This window comes from Bombus affinis, chromosome 6 (assembly GCF_024516045.1).
Source record: "Bombus affinis isolate iyBomAffi1 chromosome 6, iyBomAffi1.2, whole genome shotgun sequence".
Taxonomy (NCBI): domain Eukaryota; kingdom Metazoa; phylum Arthropoda; class Insecta; order Hymenoptera; family Apidae; genus Bombus; species Bombus affinis.
This window is the reverse complement of record NC_066349.1, coordinates 10796507-10814712: the sequence shown is the minus strand read 5'-3', so window position 1 is coordinate 10814712 and position 18206 is coordinate 10796507. Positions and strand designations below refer to the sequence as shown.

General features: G+C 37.4%; 1 protein-coding gene across 8 annotated transcripts in view; it reads right to left on the bottom strand.

The window, feature by feature from the left end:
* Positions 1 to 18206, bottom strand: part of LOC126917692 (potassium voltage-gated channel protein eag) — a 157913-nt gene that overhangs the window by 133187 nt on the left and 6520 nt on the right. For 7 of the 8 annotated variants that reach the window (XM_050724864.1, XM_050724868.1, XM_050724867.1 and 4 more), the window contains exon 2: positions 4697 to 6135. In XM_050724864.1, the coding sequence (XP_050580821.1) occupies positions 4697 to 4775 (79 nt within the window). In that variant the 5' untranslated portion in view covers positions 4776 to 6135. Of the gene's footprint in view, positions 1 to 4696; positions 6136 to 7626; positions 7751 to 18206 lie in introns of those variants that run through there. The other variant, XM_050724866.1, reaches the window with a different exon arrangement.

Sequence of the window (18206 nt, the reverse complement as noted above, 5' to 3'; positions counted from 1 at the left end):
TCTGGGGCTCCTTCGTTATAAATGCTCGTGTTCCCTATCTTCTCTACACTGCCGAAAGTAATCAGACAGTTTGTCAGCGGACTCGGAGAGTACTTGCAATCTGCGTTGAATTTCCAACGTTTCAAGTTCTCTGACGCCTCGTGGCGCGATTTCAGAAGGTTACAGTTGCCGTTGAGGTTCCTGATGAGGCGAAGTCGCGTTATGTTTGCTCTCGTTGTTCCTTAAACGAGAAAGAGTTGCGAACGTAGACCCTAAAGGCAACTTATAATAGTCGTTTACAGAGAAGACTGCTAAAACTGTTCGGTAGAGCCCGTGGATATGTTGGAAGATTATTTTTATTAAGACAATGTTCTAGGAATGAAATGTAGATATGGCGAATGGGTAGATAGTGGCGAAAGTGTTTGTACGAAAGTGGTTGTACGAAAGTGTAAGAAGATTGCTTTTATTAAGACGGTGTTCTATGAAAGAAATGTAACTGTAAATGTAATAATAAATGTATGTAAATGTAAATGTTGTACGTGTCCTGAGATGGCTGTGTTTATTAATATTGCGCGAATCGTATTTTGATATGATTAATTAAAGTGCTTGTTGTAATTAACGAGAACTTAGATAGATTTTATTTACTTAATATACTATATATAATATATAGATTTTTGCAGGATAAGTAAGTAAAGTAAATGATAAAGAAATTGCGGGGATATTTTAACAACGAGCAAGTTGCATTAATTTCGTGTGAATTTATATTATGCGAATTTATATAATATTTATATTATATTTCGTGAATTAATATTCGCAAAATATGTGTCCTATAGACAATGTATACACTTAAAACATATAAAATCAATATGCTTTGGCGAATTTCATGTAACTTACTCATTGTACAAACGTTTCCATGATAATATTAAATTTAGCTATTATGTAAGTTTGTGGCTTATCATAGAAAAAGAAGCAATGTAACATTAAACAAATAAAATCTATACTTCAACTATACAACTGCTTTGACGTATTAAACAATTAATTAACGATGATTCAATTAATTCAATAACGCTATCATAAACAAGTATACGGAGCATCTGGCTGTCCCTATATTGCTATAATAAGTAGATGGCGAATTTTTATGCGTTTATTATACATGCAATATCTATATACATAACATCTCTGATACAAAAGAATATACAAAATATCCAAAGTATAGCGTTTGCTCTAACGCTCGACAGATAAAACAATTTTCTATCGAGGCTCTACTCTTCCAATCATGTCTTCAAAAAATATGAGTTTCTATAAAAATCCACCGTCTATTGATAGCAGTCACTGTATATAAATTTCGCGTAGCGTGGTCAACGTGTTGACGAATCGATCCTTCGAATCCATTCGAATGGTCGACTACGAGCAACCGTTTCCTCGTATTCATCGAATATTAGTGGAAAAGGCATCGTCTCGAGCGAATCTCTGATCGAGAGTGTGCTCGAGCCGCGATAACAACGAAAAACGGTCGGCCACGGCCTGTCGGCGTTGGTCAAAGGTCACTGACGATGAATAGGCTGTTGCAAAAGGGTGAAACCAAGTGTGGGCGGCATTGACCCATTAACTAGAGTACGTCGGATTCCCAAGATTCACAGGGGGATAGAGGCGCGCCTATCCTGCAACCTCAATCAAATTATGTATAACAAGATACAGTATGTATAACGAGAGAACACGTTCTGAGATGGAATAATCGTTCACCACAGGATGGTATAATTTATTCGACCGTGTAACGTGCATGAATTCGTATTCAAATATTACACACACACACACACACAGAAGTCGTGCTGCACTGGTCTCGCGTGTTGGACCAATATTGCCTGATATCGTTTCGCTGTTTGAAATGATACTAATTTTGCTGGTATAATAGAATCTTCAATTTTACGTTTTCACGATGTTCGTACGATATACAGGGTGTCTGGTTTTAACCTCTTAGGTATGGTTGAATTTTGTGCGGGGCTGTTTCTCTGTTCCTAATGTGACCTAAAATGTTCGATTCTCTATAATTTTCCTATTTTTTCCATTCGCCTTAATTCCACTTTCGCCTCTATTTCGGCTTTCGATAATCATGATCCAATCGAATCCATGTACACATTAAAAACGTGAACAGTATAAATGTAACCTACGGATTGATTTCTCTTTGCGAAATAATTTCTCTATCGATTCCTCTTCTCTAGTAATTTCCTATTTTCTCAACTCATCTCTGATGGCTTTTAATCTCACCCTATTTTCGGTAACTTCCGCTCGGCTCAGTTTACCGTGTAATCGAATTTAATCGCTTTGAGTTCGAAAATACAGGAGCGCACAAAAGTACCATACAACGATGTGAGATTCAACGCTGTCGTAGGATCTTTAATAAAATATTCGTTAACGAAGATAATTAGCCAGCTTACGCTGCTTACGCTCTTTGCTATTTTACCTAACAAGCAGTTTTCCAGGCTTCGAAGAAACTCCGAAGGACGCGCGGTGTTACGGACGTTACTTTTGCGCGACCGTGTATCTCCGTGCGTCAAACAACGTTCGTTTTAGCGCACTTAAGCCAGAAACGGGGAAGGCCAATTAAAGCTCAGCTCGTTACCAAGCTGCTCGGCCGCGTTACTTCGCACGTGCGCCGCGAATCCAGACAAACGCGATAAAAGACGCGGGGGGACGATATCGTGAAATACACGCTCGCTCATCCAATTATATTAATTAAATATCTGTCGGCGAGATGGTAAAGAGGGCAACACGGCCGATATCGCCGACCATTTGTAAATGAATCGCACGAGAATGACATTTTTTCATCGCGTGAAGGAGGAATTTTTTCCTACAGGTACACGTTACTATTCGACCATTTCTCTATAGCAATAACTACTATCATTCATCAAAAAGCTCCTGCTCTACTTTTATGCTTCTTCGCGTTCGCGTTAATATTTAATACTGTCGCTATATTTTAATTTCTGGTAACACGCTTGTTACTCGACCTTCTTATAAATCCATAAATATCCTCGGCCTATCATTCGTCGAATTTCTTTTCGCAAGCAGTAGAACTTATAGCGCAAGGCAGTGGAATTTCCGATATCTTCAAATCCAAGGAATCTTACAGTTCGTTCTTACAATTTGAGATCGCCAGACGTGTCCAAGAGAAATTAGAATACTGGAACATTTCATGGTCGCTGCGACTAGCGCATCTTCGCTAACAGAATGGTACACCGGTATCTAATAGAGATAAAATTCCATTACTCGATATACGTATCTATATAGTATAAGACTGTACTATGTAGTAGAATATAGTAAAATCCATTTATTGAAACGAAATTTTAGTTGATACCCGTTTAATTGAACTTCTACCGATTGAATTCGTTTATTTGAGCGTGAACTATTGTGCGAGCGAAAAGTAATACGTTGGGAGGAGAATTGGTGAAGTCCATTTAAACGAACGAATAACATACATTACGAGTAAAGCGCGTCCAGTATTCTACCGTGCAGACAGACTTATACTACTGTAGTAACAGACCTACTATTTGCTGCAGCGACAGACCGATTCTCCTGCAATAGCAAAACGTCAGAACGTAATTTCTATTGAACACAGAGGCTTAGACGAGGAAGCCTCAAATTGCATCAACGATATAAACCCGAGCCGTGCAAGCTTAAAATCCTTTTCTGCGTGTAACTCATGTACGTTGTATCTGTAAACAACAAGGTGCGATTCAAGTAACGTTAGCCTCTAGCGTGTCCGCTCTTCGACTGCTATAGGTATAGCGAAAGGGTTAAATCGTGTAACGAAGCAGAATCTATCATGGTCATCGCGAGTAATCTCGTTATACGAGGGGGCAACTTTTATCTCTGCACACTTGCCGCGGTTACGTAAAGTTATTAGCTTGACCTATATTTCCACGACGGTGAAACAGAGGGAAGAGGGTGAAGGGAATGCGAAAGAGCACGCACTAAAATCCCGCGAATAGTCGCGAAATTGGTCTTAAGAATCAATTTATCCCCTTTTTTCTGTTCCTCTTTCGTATTACTGCACTTGACCAATATGAGAAATTTATGAGAAGATCTATACGGCTTCATATTTTTCCAGACATTATCAAAAAATTTAATTGAAACGTATATTGCTGGCCAATTACGAAGAGAGAAGTATGTTTCAAAGGAACAATTCGTGGCAAATAAATACCAGGAAACAAAGGCTTTTACGGCTTAAGAGAATACTTTATGATACGGTTACTGCGTTTCTTGTTTGCTGTGTTTTCTTATGCGAAATATCGCACTTTACTGCAGCGCTGCTAAAAAGAGACTCGAATGTTTACAGCTACGATAATGGTACAAAGAAACTCACTTTACACTTTCTTGCAGCTATTATCTATTCGCTAGAAGCGTGAAAATCTGGAGTTTCCTCGAAACAATTAGAGCATCGTCTTTTATATCAGTTTCATTTGATTTGATGATCCGCTACTTGTAAGAATAATCAATCAAATATAGCGCTTCTTTGTTCTCTTTCTTTTAATCGATGCGATAGAACCATTCATAGTAGGTATTCTTTAACTCTGCCAACCAATGTGATAGAACGAATTCTTCACCTTGTGTATTTTATATTCATTTATATTATACATATTCTAGTTACGTATACACAGGTATATTCGACAAAACGATTAATAGGAAAAGGAAACCAATCAAAGTGGTGTGTCGTACTCACGTTGACTGCTGCTCCGTCTAATGATGTTCTCGAGGAATGTGTTTTGCGGGGCGACCAGGCCCCTGCGCCCCCCTGGCATCCTTTCTTCCTTGGATGATCCCGGATCCTGGTCGCTGCGGCTATCAGGACCTCGTCCAGCCTCTAGCTACGACGATTACGTGCTGTCTTCCTCGCCGCATGTCCAGCCTTCTTCTCTCGATCCTTCCTCTTCTCTTCTATTCTTTCTTAATACTTTCTTACAGCTGCATAGATGCACACGCGCGACAACAAGCTGCACGTTCACTAACTGAATGTCATGACTCGAGGGTAGTTCACCATTGTGGTATCGCCCGAATCACCTGTCGACGGTTTCACGTCCGCCTGGAACCGGTCCAAACGAGCACAACCGCCGCGACCTGATATACGCCTTTCCAAACACGCTGTAGCAACACGCTCGACCAATTGTCCCGTACACGTCCGTGTAAATCCTCGGGCGAGATAGTTCACACGTTCTATAGCGTGACAGTGGCCGGAAACGTTCGTCCGAACTTCCGATCTCGCAGTCCTCTGACCTTCCACAGCTGGGACCGGCCAGACCGATAGAAGCTTCTCGATTCTCCGACACAACACCCAACAGTTTCTCTCTACGTGTATATAATACAGAACACTCGGGCCAAACCGGACTACGAGAAACTAAAAGGAAAATATGTAAGAAACTAAAAATAATAACGCGAATTATCCAGGACAGATCTTGGACGATTTCAGGATCCACCTGGCAGTAACCTAGACGTCTCTGTCGTCACCTGAACGCGAACGGTCCTCCGTTGCTCCAACGATCAGCGTTCCTATACCTCTTCCAGCTTGGTACGTGCTCCAGCTCCGCATCCACCGTGGATACGACTCGCGACGGAGGAAGTGGAGACCTTTGACTCTTCGTCGTCGATGAACGAACGTCGATCGACGACCGTAAAGAAGACAGGAAGATGGGGGAGAAGATGGTGGTGGAGGACGATGATCCGGATTTATCGAGGCACCGACCACGACAACGTCGATGGGCTCGCGGAACTGTCCCCGGCTGGTGGACGCGCGATCGATGACCCATCTAACCGCAGTCCTTCCAGGTGATCGCGCGCGCTATCACGGAAACCCGACGGCAAGTAATTAGACGACTGCGCGCTACCTGCCACCTCGTTCTCCACATCCTCGGCGTCCTCCTCGGCGTCGGTGCAGCTGGTGCCCGCGGAGGAGGACATCCCTTAGACAGGGGGACGTAGTCCAAGAGGAATTCTCGATCACATCTTCGTCGGCCGATTCTGGCGTCCTCGCGTTCTTTCCTTTATCGCGATTGTTGGTTCTCGATGGCAGGTGAAGCTCGATGATTGGTTAGATTCTATGCTGGATGTGATTTGAGAGGAGACGCGTGCAGTCTTGGTGAAGGTCGAAGGTATACTCCTTAAGTGCTGCAATGAAAGAACATTGAAAATTGTATTTTTGTAAAGTTGATTTTCTTCCAAACATCTAACTCCTTCAGAATCGAATTATTTTCTAATTAGAAGAAAATTGCTTTCTGGATGCTTATGCAAGGGGGACGTAATAGATTTCAACATCGAAAACAAACGCGTTTATAATTAATTGACAACCAAATTGGACAGATATAAGTTTGTAGAAACTTTAAAGGTTCGTGAAATACACGTGACACGCAAAACTAGATAGAATATTCAAAGTACAATATTTAAAGAAATCATTCTTCCGTAGGTTACATTTCTTTAGCCTTAGTAGTTTATGATACAAATTTGCATAAATATCCGCAGTCTATTAATAACTTATGAAAAGATAGTATTGCTTATGCGCGTGGAAGAGTTGAAAAATTATAATTTTGTCGAAAAAGACGAGTCGAGGTACATGAATAAACAAGTATAAAACGATAAATCGTGAAAAATATCTTGATGCCTGAGCGTATTAATATTAAAGCACAAGCTATTTTTCTGGTCGAACGGGGACGCGGACGTGGAGCTGCCAACAGTGAAAGATAAAATTGCGTTTTCATGTCGCTGGCAATAAATCGCTGCGAGTTATCTTTATGGATCCGTGGAGTCGTATTTACTCGAAACAGCGGCCCACGAGAGGAGATCGTTGCCATGACGCGATTGGTCGCGTAACAGTGCCCGCGGACGTCCTCGGGATCCTTGAGCTTTCCGAAAGATGAGAATAATTGGGTTGGAAGCATTTGATTGACAATGAAATCCTGCGCACATGCTACGATGTTGTGTCGTGTTTTAACGCTTGTCATGCGTGGGACAAACGAAAAACGAAGATTCCCGGCTCCTGTCCTTTATTCTCGATCGATCAGACCATGGGAATATGGGTAGATCATGCGAATAATTTGAAAATTATAGTAATACAGAGTGATGTTAAAGTAACTAAAGTCTAAAGACTTGAAGGAAAATATTACTAAAATAACAAAAAAAGAAAAAGTATTTATAGTCTTGATTTAGGTTTATTCTAGTAACTATTGCAATGTATAGAATCTGTATGTAGAGGCCTAGACTTCATAGAAGTTACTAGGAGAAAAAGAAAAAACAAAGTTTTTATTAAGTTTCAATTCCTTATCTTGCAATTGTTTCAGTAACTATTGAAACATATATACATGTATATGTATAATTTGTGTATAGGTGATAAAATTGTATTCAACATAATAAAAATTGTATTATCTAAATATAATTTAAAAAATACACATTTTATTTGTATGTTCAGTTTGAAAAATAGAAACTAAAGTCGAAATTAAACTTTATCAAACAGTATGATTCTTTCGATGAAAAAATTTTAATTCCTAACCTCACAAATTCCAATTTTACCATGTCAGACGACGAATCCTACCATTCCACATCACGTGGTAGCGAAATACAGGGAAAATACGGTGTTTCCAATCGGAAAAAAGCTACGATACGTACCGTACGGTTCGATACTCTGGATCTCGGGAAGATCGGCCGTGGATTGCACTCGAAAACTCAACAACGGATTCAAAACAACGCCAATCACGTTGCAAGCTTCATCGGTCTTCCGATCCGTAGGTTCCAATAACGCAACGTTTGTTTGCCATTGATTTCTAAGGCTAAAGCGTCTTTCGAATACAACCTCTTTCAAATCGATCCAACTTCCAAAATGCCACTGTTTCCAGGTTAGATAAAGTTAAATCAGTCGAATCGCTGGAAATTGCTGCGATATCTTCGAATTATATCCAATCTTAGAAGTGTTGTTCTTCTCTTCCTAAATGCCAATTGGTGAATTCAATTGAACTCGATTTACTCTTTGTAATCGATAAACGATATAAGCGCCACGAGTGATGATTTTCGGTAAATAAAAACTGTGTCGATATAAAATTAACGCTTGTTCGATTTATTATAAATTATACATCCCTCATATTGATCACATTATGTAAAATTTTAGGTCCCTCATATTAATTGCAAGAGAAAAGCATGAAATTATAAATCATTCTACAAATTATGTTTAAGAGTGCAAATATTAATTCTAATATTGATGTATGTAATGAAAGAAGCTATAAACTTTCGAAATTCAATAAATAAATAACTAGATAAATAAACTGACACTTACGATTTTAACTGTGTCTTGCGATAATTTTAGAAATTAAAATGAATTATTCCATATATCATTTACAGTATTTATACTTTACTCGTCAATAGTTCCAACATAATTAAGTCTAGTATCGAGTATGGTATTTACAATAGCTTTCTTCTTCAAGACTTACATCATTTGCCATTTAAACTCTTCAATTACGTGGAATCGAGACGCTTGGTAGCAGCTAATTTCCTTTGTTTTCACACGGAAATAGGTTTATATGATATCTGCGGCGTCAGCTTATCCACGTATCCTGTCTGCCATAATTATGTAGTCGAGCTTGATATACTGTGACGTCACAAGCGTTTATCGATTACCTATCGACCATTATATCGACCATCTTAAACAATCTACTATTATAACTGATTTAAATTACAGGGTGCAGTCGAAAGAATTCTACAAACAGTAAAATAATATTCACAAAAATAAGTGGCAGGTTAAAAGTTACTAGCATTAATAAATGTTGTTTCCATAAAAGTAGTAAGTTTGATAATGAATCAAAAACTCACAAATGAATTTTACTAATTATATAATACATAAATTTTAATTTGACATGTCTTGTACAACATAAATTTGTGAATTTTTGCAAAATATATAGAAGCCTATAACCTATAACCGTCAATTGTCAATTCACTGATACTATTAATTAATAATTAATTGTAGAAGAAGATTCAGATAATCAAGTTAAACGAACAGTTGAAAGAATACAAAGAAATTTTTAAGAAAGTCGATTTCGATCATTCAGTCTGCACTAAAGTTTGAGGTTAAAAAGAACATTCACCCAGAACGAGAATAAACAACCACGACCAGTTGGACTTGTGTTTTGAAAAAAATTCTATTTCTGTGCGTTGTCACTGAAGTTCAAACAAAAGAGGAACAATTACAAAGTTTCCTGAAACATTTTCCCCTCCGCGCTATAGATATCGTTTAATCGCGTCTCACACGTCTGCAAAAGCCAGGATGCTTGTCGATACTATCGATATTACGACATTTGATAGAGTCGATTTTTCTCAAAAACGAATCTGTGCTCGAACGTTTCCTTTAAATATTTTATGAACAACTATAAGACGTATCGAATGAAGCTTAGTATCTAGGGATGAGAATTCAAGCAGAATAGCGTTCGGTTCACTCAAGGGGAAGATTATTTTTTTTCTCTTAGCGTTGCACCAGTGCCAGATCCTGGCTCGCTCTCTCACCGTCCTTTGTTTCTCTAGCCCAGCTGTCACTAGGGATTGCTCTTGATATCGATAGAACTCGTTGTCTAGTGTCGTCTTAAAATTACTCCTATGGTAACTTTTCGTACACTTTCATTTCCACCATGTTTTTTTTTGTATCGCCTTTCAAAAGCAATTCACGATATATTTTTTCAAAACAAGAAAAAACTCTTCTTTAATAGTATCTTAGAAATAAATATATCAGTTTTTATATCAGTATCTTGAAGACGTTCTTCCTATAACCATTTTTTTAAAAAGTCACTTATTTACAATTAATGACTAAAGTGGTTATAAAGATAGAACTTTTTAAGGTCAAGAATAAGTAAAGTATGATCAACCGAAACTATATCTAATATTGTGATAATGGGTATTTTTGAATAGTTTACTGTGGTACAAAAACAGAGATATAATTTCACAACCAAATAGAATAAAATTTTTAAATTATTCGTCGTGTTCTTTTCATATGATATACAAAAGTTATATGAGATATAAATTATACGAATTATGTATATGAATTCTATGAATTTTATGAGAAATTGTTCACTTGGAAATGTGTCGTAATTCATTTGTTTTTAGTTACAGTTTAAAATGAATATAAAAGCTGGCCCTGAGCAAAGTACCAACAACGTTTGAGCGCTTTTGGATTCTTTCACACGGATAAAATTCAGATACAATTGGAACAAGCCACACGGAGATGCCTACACTGTCAAGGAGCATCGATGTTTGCGTGCTTGTTGAAAATACGCTGCATCAAAGGGCTAATTAACCACATGGAATTTAATTTTTCGTGAGTAGTGCCACTAAAGTATTGTACAAAAAACGAACTCGTTAACAGGATGCACGAATTACTGATTAAAATATCTGTAGATACCATATAATCTTGCGCATGAACGAGCTGTAATTTTTGCAAAACTTCAAAAATCCGGCTTTTTTAGAATTTAATTTTCGAATTTAAATTCGAGAAAAAAATCGATGATATTTACCTAAAAAAAAAAAGGTACGTTATATGTAAATTTAGAAAAAAAATGGAATTATTTGCAGTTAAGAAAATAAATTTATTTTTAGTTACAATAGAATTCAGCGACTGAGAAAAATTGCAATAAACAAGCCATTGACAAGGAAGCACTGTAATGAGATATGAATATCGAAATTATATTGGTAAAATTTGAAAATGTATGTAGAAATTTCAAAATATTTATTATAGAAATATATTTCTTCATAGAAATGGCCAAAATATGTGAATAGTCAATTATTAATTATATTAGTAAACTACAATATACAGTTGAGCCATCTTTAACATTAACCATATGTTTAAAATGTTATTTTTAATTAAATATATGTTTGAAATAAATATTTTCTAACTTTTATATACATCTTCAGATTATTAATGTAATTATGACGCTTGTGTCTCATTACAGCACCAATGAAATTTCAAAATCTTTTCTATAATATGTACAATGTATCCATGAATGTTTTCTATGGTAGTGTTCAAACACTTTCATATGTCATTATATTGGATTGTAACATAAATTCATTCTGTTTTTGTGTATGTAATGCATTAGATACATATGTTGTAACAAGTATAAAAAGAAAATGAATTTATGTAATTATAAAATATTGTTTTTGTACATGTAATACATACAAGTATCGTAACAAATATAAAAACAGGACGAATTTATATTACAAGCCAATATTTCTTTCTTTCAGACATATTGTTTGCTATGAGAGCTTCCGATGGTTCAAAGATGGACCAACACAGAAAGTTTCGAGGCATGACAATTGAATTAAAGCGTATAGATAAGACGGGTCGAAAGGGAACCACAAAATCTGCAAGTGAAATGAAGGACACTGAATAAAATCAGGACGGAACAGTTCGTGCGGACCGGAAGTCGCAAGGGCATCCGCACTAGCAGAAAATTGGATCGCCAATGTCCACGAAAACCACTGAGAATTTTCATGGATTCGATTCGTTTTGGGATTGAAATTGTGATTCTGGAATTACAGGCTCTTTGAATGTATCATGACCTCGACTTCCTGTGGAATGTAAAATCGAAGATATTTTCGAGAATTTCGCGCTATAGTTAACATGAATACTAAAATTATTACTCATAAGAGAAGATTAACGAAACTTGGTAGCGTATCAAATTTCTTAACGTATAAACTGGGTCGTCTCGCCTTTTTAACTTTCGTTAATGCAAATATCAAGATGTATCTTTAATGCGACAGGAACTTCCAGAATGATGTCATAAGAAGATTGTGAATTCCTGCATAAATTAAATAATCGAGTCCAAAGTATCAGCAATCTAGCAAATGTGATTTTACAACAAGATAAAGTTGTAAGAAGATTGAGAATTCCTGTACAAATATTATATAATCGAGTGTAAAATATCATCTATCTAGTTAGTCAATTGAAAATTCAATATTACCAACGCCAATCAATAATTAATGATAATCAGATCATGGATATTTATGGAAATTCATATTTTTGTAAATATATTTCCAAAAATGGAATCTAATTAGAGGACTATTTATTTACTAACAATTATGACACGTATTATACTTTCGATATTTTATATATTTGTATATATTATATGTATTTTTGCCCCATCAAATTTCCTACAAATGTAATATGTATATATAATATATACAAATTCTCTACTAATAATTTCTTATAAATTAATATTCAGTATCTTACAAAAGAGTAATTTATCTTCATTTCAGCATATTCTCCAGGCGAAAAGTTACTCAAACTCAATATCTCAACGCTGGCTGAACGAGTAGAAGTTTTGTTAATCCACCATTAAGCGAGTAAATCGAGAACGCGACAAAGTGCGTCTATTATACGACGGATAGTGAGGAAGCGACAAATGAGAAGACAAGGAATCTCGAAGGTGAGTCGAACAGCCTAAAACCATCTATTCCATACAATTTTCATGAATACTCCGTCATTCTCGTGGGTTTTGTTCGCGAACAACTGGCAAAGGAAGCATCGGAGTAAGGAGAATCGATGATACCCTCCCCTGCAGGAGCGACTTATCCGATTTGTCTGGAAGTAACCGGAGGTGAGAGCAAGAATCGCCTAGAGAATTGACGAAACTACGATTCCCCAAGAAAACTTTCCCTTTATGACAAACGAATCGCTCAGAAACATTTTTTTATTAAACAGCAGCAAACATTATTTTATAGAATTCTTATTGGGATTTACAATCATTTATACTATCTGCTTATGATAAATAAATTTAGAGCGGCTACAAAAAGTATTTGTACATCATAATATTTATTATAATACTTATGTACTAATTAATTAAGCCCAAGTATATAGAGTTTCCTATCATTTTGCAGTGACTACGCATAATTAAAGAAGGCACTATGAAAATGAAAAATATAGAACCTGACAAAAAAAACCCTTTATTAGAAAATAAAAGGTATGTACAAGTGCTTCCTGGAACCACATGATATATTCCTTTTTTGAGATATTGAATACCAATTATGCACATCTGATTTATGTGAAATTGATAAGTTCATAAAAAGTGAAGCTAGCCAATTTTGTTTCTGAAAGGCTCAAGTGACCCTTGGATTTTCAGACTTTTCTGTAAACGTATATTTTGTGGATTAATTACATTTCAGAACGATTTAACGATTCAAACGAGGATGTGAAAGAATCTATTGACCTGGCTGTTTCTTTATTTTCAACTTATATCCCTAGGTCTATGCTATTTTAGAGTGGCACGTGAAGAAAGCGAGTAGTAATATTGGAAGCAACGAAATCGGGCAACGAGTCCGATTCGCAAGAATTCTAATAGCGTTCGAAGGTCGACCGAAAGCGGAAAAGTAGTTCGCCTAACGATCGATGGCGAGCTTTCCCGATAAAAAGACAACGAACGGACGATCCGTCGTTTATTTACACAAGATGGTTGCTATTGTCTTTCATAGATCGTCAATTGATCTATTTTTATTTTTTAACGATCATCAAGAACACCAAGGTATTTTTGAATCTCAAATGCCTCGAAGATTACGACTTTCATTCAGCAAATCTTAATCGACATATGCAGAATATAATTCTAATATGCTGTTTAGTAAATCATGCTTAATGAATAATCGAATATTCTCTAGGCTTCTAATGTGTTCTAACGGAGATCTAAATTATTCAATTCTTAACTCGGAGAATCTAAACTCCAGGAGAGTATCAGGAAAATCCTAAACTTCGAAAATAAGTCTCAAACATCATTGACCAAAGAAACTTTCAAACTAAATTATTCGTAAGTATTCATTATCTATGTGCAACGCCGACATTCTCGAGCAAACAGAGCAACAGAAATCTGACAACATCCTGAATATCTTAAGATAATAAACACAGTATACCGTAGGAAAAACCAAAGTATTCCCGGAAGTCTCGAAACAAACTATCAAGAGTCGAGACAACGATTTTCCATTTTCCAATCGGTATTTCCCTGAGTCGTCACCGACACGGGAACCGAACCGGAGGCGACACTTCCGGAAGATCAGCTTGTCGCTGGGAGGAGTGCCAGTACGAGCTCGAAGGGATGAGAGAAAAGACGAAGAAGGAGGGCAAAGACCGTGTCGAGAAGGAGGTCACCCGGATTTCGAGCGGTCTTCTCTCTACTCACCAGAAAGCGAACCGTATCTCAAGGTAGCCCATCATTTTTCGTGGGAGGAGTTTTTGGCACGGCTGCCACCCCTTTTCCCTCCCGAGTTCCACCGAGTAATCGATCGATCCGCCAAGACTATGCTTTTACCACCTTCCCGATAGACGCCATCAAGAAAAACGCACGATTACTCCGATCGCTTTTCGCTTCTCTGAAAACCTTCCAGCTCGCTGATCTCTGCGTAGCTTTCAACGATATTATTCCACTATCAAAACTGTATTCCAGATTGGTCGAAGCCAGAAATGATAATATGAATTTGCATTTGATCGTCGAATACAGTATGTGAATTTCTTATTCAGGTACAATTTTAAAGCGACTACATATGTAGTCTACAGCGACGATCAAAAGAAAGTTTAATGCGTGAAATAGAAGAAACGCTGTGATTTTAAGAAACTGAATTATAATTGGCGAGAAAATTGAACGTATAATATAATTGTTCGTTCTAGATAAGACCAGTTTTTAGTGCAAGGAAATGTTCAACAGAAATTTTCCTTACACTCTTATACACAAGTACCACGTTAAGCTTTCTCCTGTTCGCCGTATAAGATACCATATAACGTATCTATAATACAGTGACTACAGAAAGTACTTGTATGTATTCTTATTTTCTAACAAAGTGTTTTTTTTTTTTTTATCAGACTCCGTATTTCATTTTCATAATATTAAATTTTTGTAGTCATATGAAAGTATTATTAAATAGAACTAAATATATTTAGACTTAATCAATCAATATATAAATGCTATAGTAAATACACTGCGATACAAGCCCAATTGTAACCGTTGTATATATGTAAGTAGTTGTGACGCGAATGTTTGAGGTTAGCCACCGAAATTACTTCCCAAAGAGGTTTCCCAGACTTTAACTCGAGAACCTTCCTCGTTAGTAATTTGAAGAGCTAGAAAGCATTACGCGAGTCTTATCTTCGAGTTCATCGACCGCTTTTAATCTCTTTTGACAATGAGTGTAAAGAGTACTCTGTCCTATAGAAAATTATACCGCCCGCCATTCTCCTATAAAATTAACTATTCTCATCAAACAATCTTCCATGGGAAACTATGTTCTCGTACACCCCAAGAACTCTTACTAATCTTCCAATTTCTTAATCATACACGATCTCCTCATCAACCTAACCTCAAATTGCTACTCTATCGATTCTTTGTTCCAGCAGGTTACAATGGTATAAAAAAACCATCTAACCTAATTGAATTCGCACCCTATGAGTACAATATGAAGAGCAATTAAAAGGACGACAAAGTGGACCGGGAGGCTCTCTGAAAATGTTCACCTTCCTCAAAGAAATCGCGCTGAAAGCGCAGAGAGGCCAAAAGACAAACGGAAGAGAGCCAGATGGCTGGCTCGACGTTGTAAAAGCTCGAGCAAAGGAATTGCTTTGACTTCGATCACGTTAGCCATGGACTAGCCATTTCCAGTACAACGTTCGAGAAGGTCCGTGAAAGTTTTCGCCGAAATAGGAGATGTTCGACGCGTTCGAAGAAAGCAGGCGTTTCGTTTCAAAAGCGTCGCACGCCGATCGATCGACCTTCCCACCTTCCTTGAAACAGGAACGCGTTTTCGGGCTCACCTTGCACCTGCGAGAAGGCAAAGGGCAAGGGAGATTGATAGGTCGATAGATGGGTGGGGATAGGGTGGAGAATTGGGATAGAAGTGGTGGTAATGAATGGAAATATTTCAGAATATTTCTCAACAGAAATACAAGATGAAGACTATTGATATTAATGCGTCAGTTGCGTTTTGCTAATTATAGTAATTATTACAACAATGTTAGTAATGCTAGTGGTGCATGTTTACTGTGGCATGTTAAATATTCATTAGGTTTCTATTAAGAAAAAAAGAGAAGAAACTCTGGTGCAGCGTACAGATACAGTAGCAGATAAAAGAAAGTATAAAGCTGTTAAATAATTTATTTGTGTATACGCACATATTAATAACTTTTATATTAGATATTTTCTACTATGTTGCTGGCAGTCACATAGATTATATGTATAGGGTATACATATATATTTATTCACTACTCTTGCCAAATGCAATACTGTGTCTTAAAATTATCCTATTTTTTATACCCGCACTTATACCCATTTAAACTTTCTCTTGCTGGCTATATATAGAGTAAGCTATAAATTCTCCTGCATTACGGTAGCAAGTTTGCTACTAAAACAAATGATGTATTTAGAAGTAAATTTTAGAAAGTGCGAGTTACAACCTGTAACTTGTCAATTCCCTAACATTATTAATTGGTAAATTTCTATGCAACAGGATCCTAGTTTCATTACTTATCGTTCGAATTCCCTAAATCACAGTCGATAAGTAAAACTCAATGCAAAAACGCTTCTGATAAAAAGAAACGTATCTTTCCCCTAGAAGAATGTAATCTCGGTAGCAGCGTAAGTATTAATTGAACCGTTATTTAACGACAAACCTTTTCCAAAAATAAAATCAAGACTTAACGAAACGAATGATATATTTTTAACAGAGATATAAACGACGCACCGAAGAAACTGAGACACTCGGCTTAAACAACTTACCGACAGAGTTCCTGAGGAGCAACCGAGTAATTCAAGGCACTTTGGTCAGCGACTTAACTCATTTCTCTCATTTAACGGATCAAAAGTACACAGACAAAAAGACGCGTATACGACCCAACTAAACAAAAGAGAAGAAACCACGTAATGGTGAAAATGCAGGAGATAAATTGTAAAAGAATAATTAAAAAGGAAATATCGCCGCGACAAAAAACCGATTCCGACGTCTGAGGAAACGAATACTTCCAAACAGGAAAAAACCAATCGAACCCAGCATCAATATCTAAAACGCATCGAGGGAGGGTCGTGTTTCTATCGTCGATCGGTCTTTCATCCAATCGAATGATCACCGACAGGTGTTTTACATGAAAGCCTCTATAAAAAGCGAGAGAAAAAAAGGGGGAAGGGGAAGAGGCGAAACACAGAGGAAAAAGAGAAACAGGAGGTTGGCATGATACATGTACGTCGTGTACACGTACGTATATCGTATATAGGATTGAAAAGTTCGCAGCCCCTTGGTAAATTCGTAACGCGGAATGACGTCAGTGGTGAGCGCGCGCAAATGCCCCTGTTTCGCAATCCGCAAACGTCGTTTTCCGCGATTCGTGCCACGGGGGCACCGCTCGTAAAGCCATTTCGGCGATCTCGCGACATAAATTATAAAATCGACCGACGCCAGATCGTCTGTGCAATGGCCGGCATGTAGGACGACGCGGAGAAATCCGTTCGAGAATCGAGACACCGGATACTGCCTTCATTTCCCCTACTACTTGCCCTACCACCGCGTTACATTCTAGGTCCATCGGGCTGCGATTTATTTCGACTCGATTGATAATGCGCTATGGAACGTTCCTCGGTTGAGAACTCGCGAAAATAATTTACTACAATTTCCTTCTTAGCGGGGATCCTCCGGTTGATCGAGATAATCACCGATGAAAGTACGTTAAATAGAATGGAACACTGGGAATTGTAGATAATCTTTGGAGATTAAGCGGAGGATGTGGCAGATTGGAGTCTGATATCGTTGAGAGATAAAGCGTTTTACTTCGGTATGGAGTGCAGCACTTTCTCCGCTTCTTTTAATAGCAGAATTATTTGAGTTGTTGGAACGAATAATTCACGACTTTCCAGAGAAATTTGATAAATTCACAAGGGTGCATCTCTGGAGATTTTTCCGATTTCTGGTTGATGTATGGATGAAGACCTTTCCCCTTGTATTATGCACTGTCTTACGTATATTTCATATTTATATTCATTTGGAATTCTTTGACTGCGAGTTTTCCACTTGTACGTTATAGTACTTCTGCGACTTTGCTGTAGTTCTAGACGTTACAGGGGTAATTTGCAATTACAGAGTTTGAAGAAATTGCTAGAAACGAGTAGAAGGATCATCTAAATACTGGAGACACGGTGTAATATATTCTAAAGAACTTCGAATTATACTTGGTGGTAATTGAAGTAGATCTCCCTTTA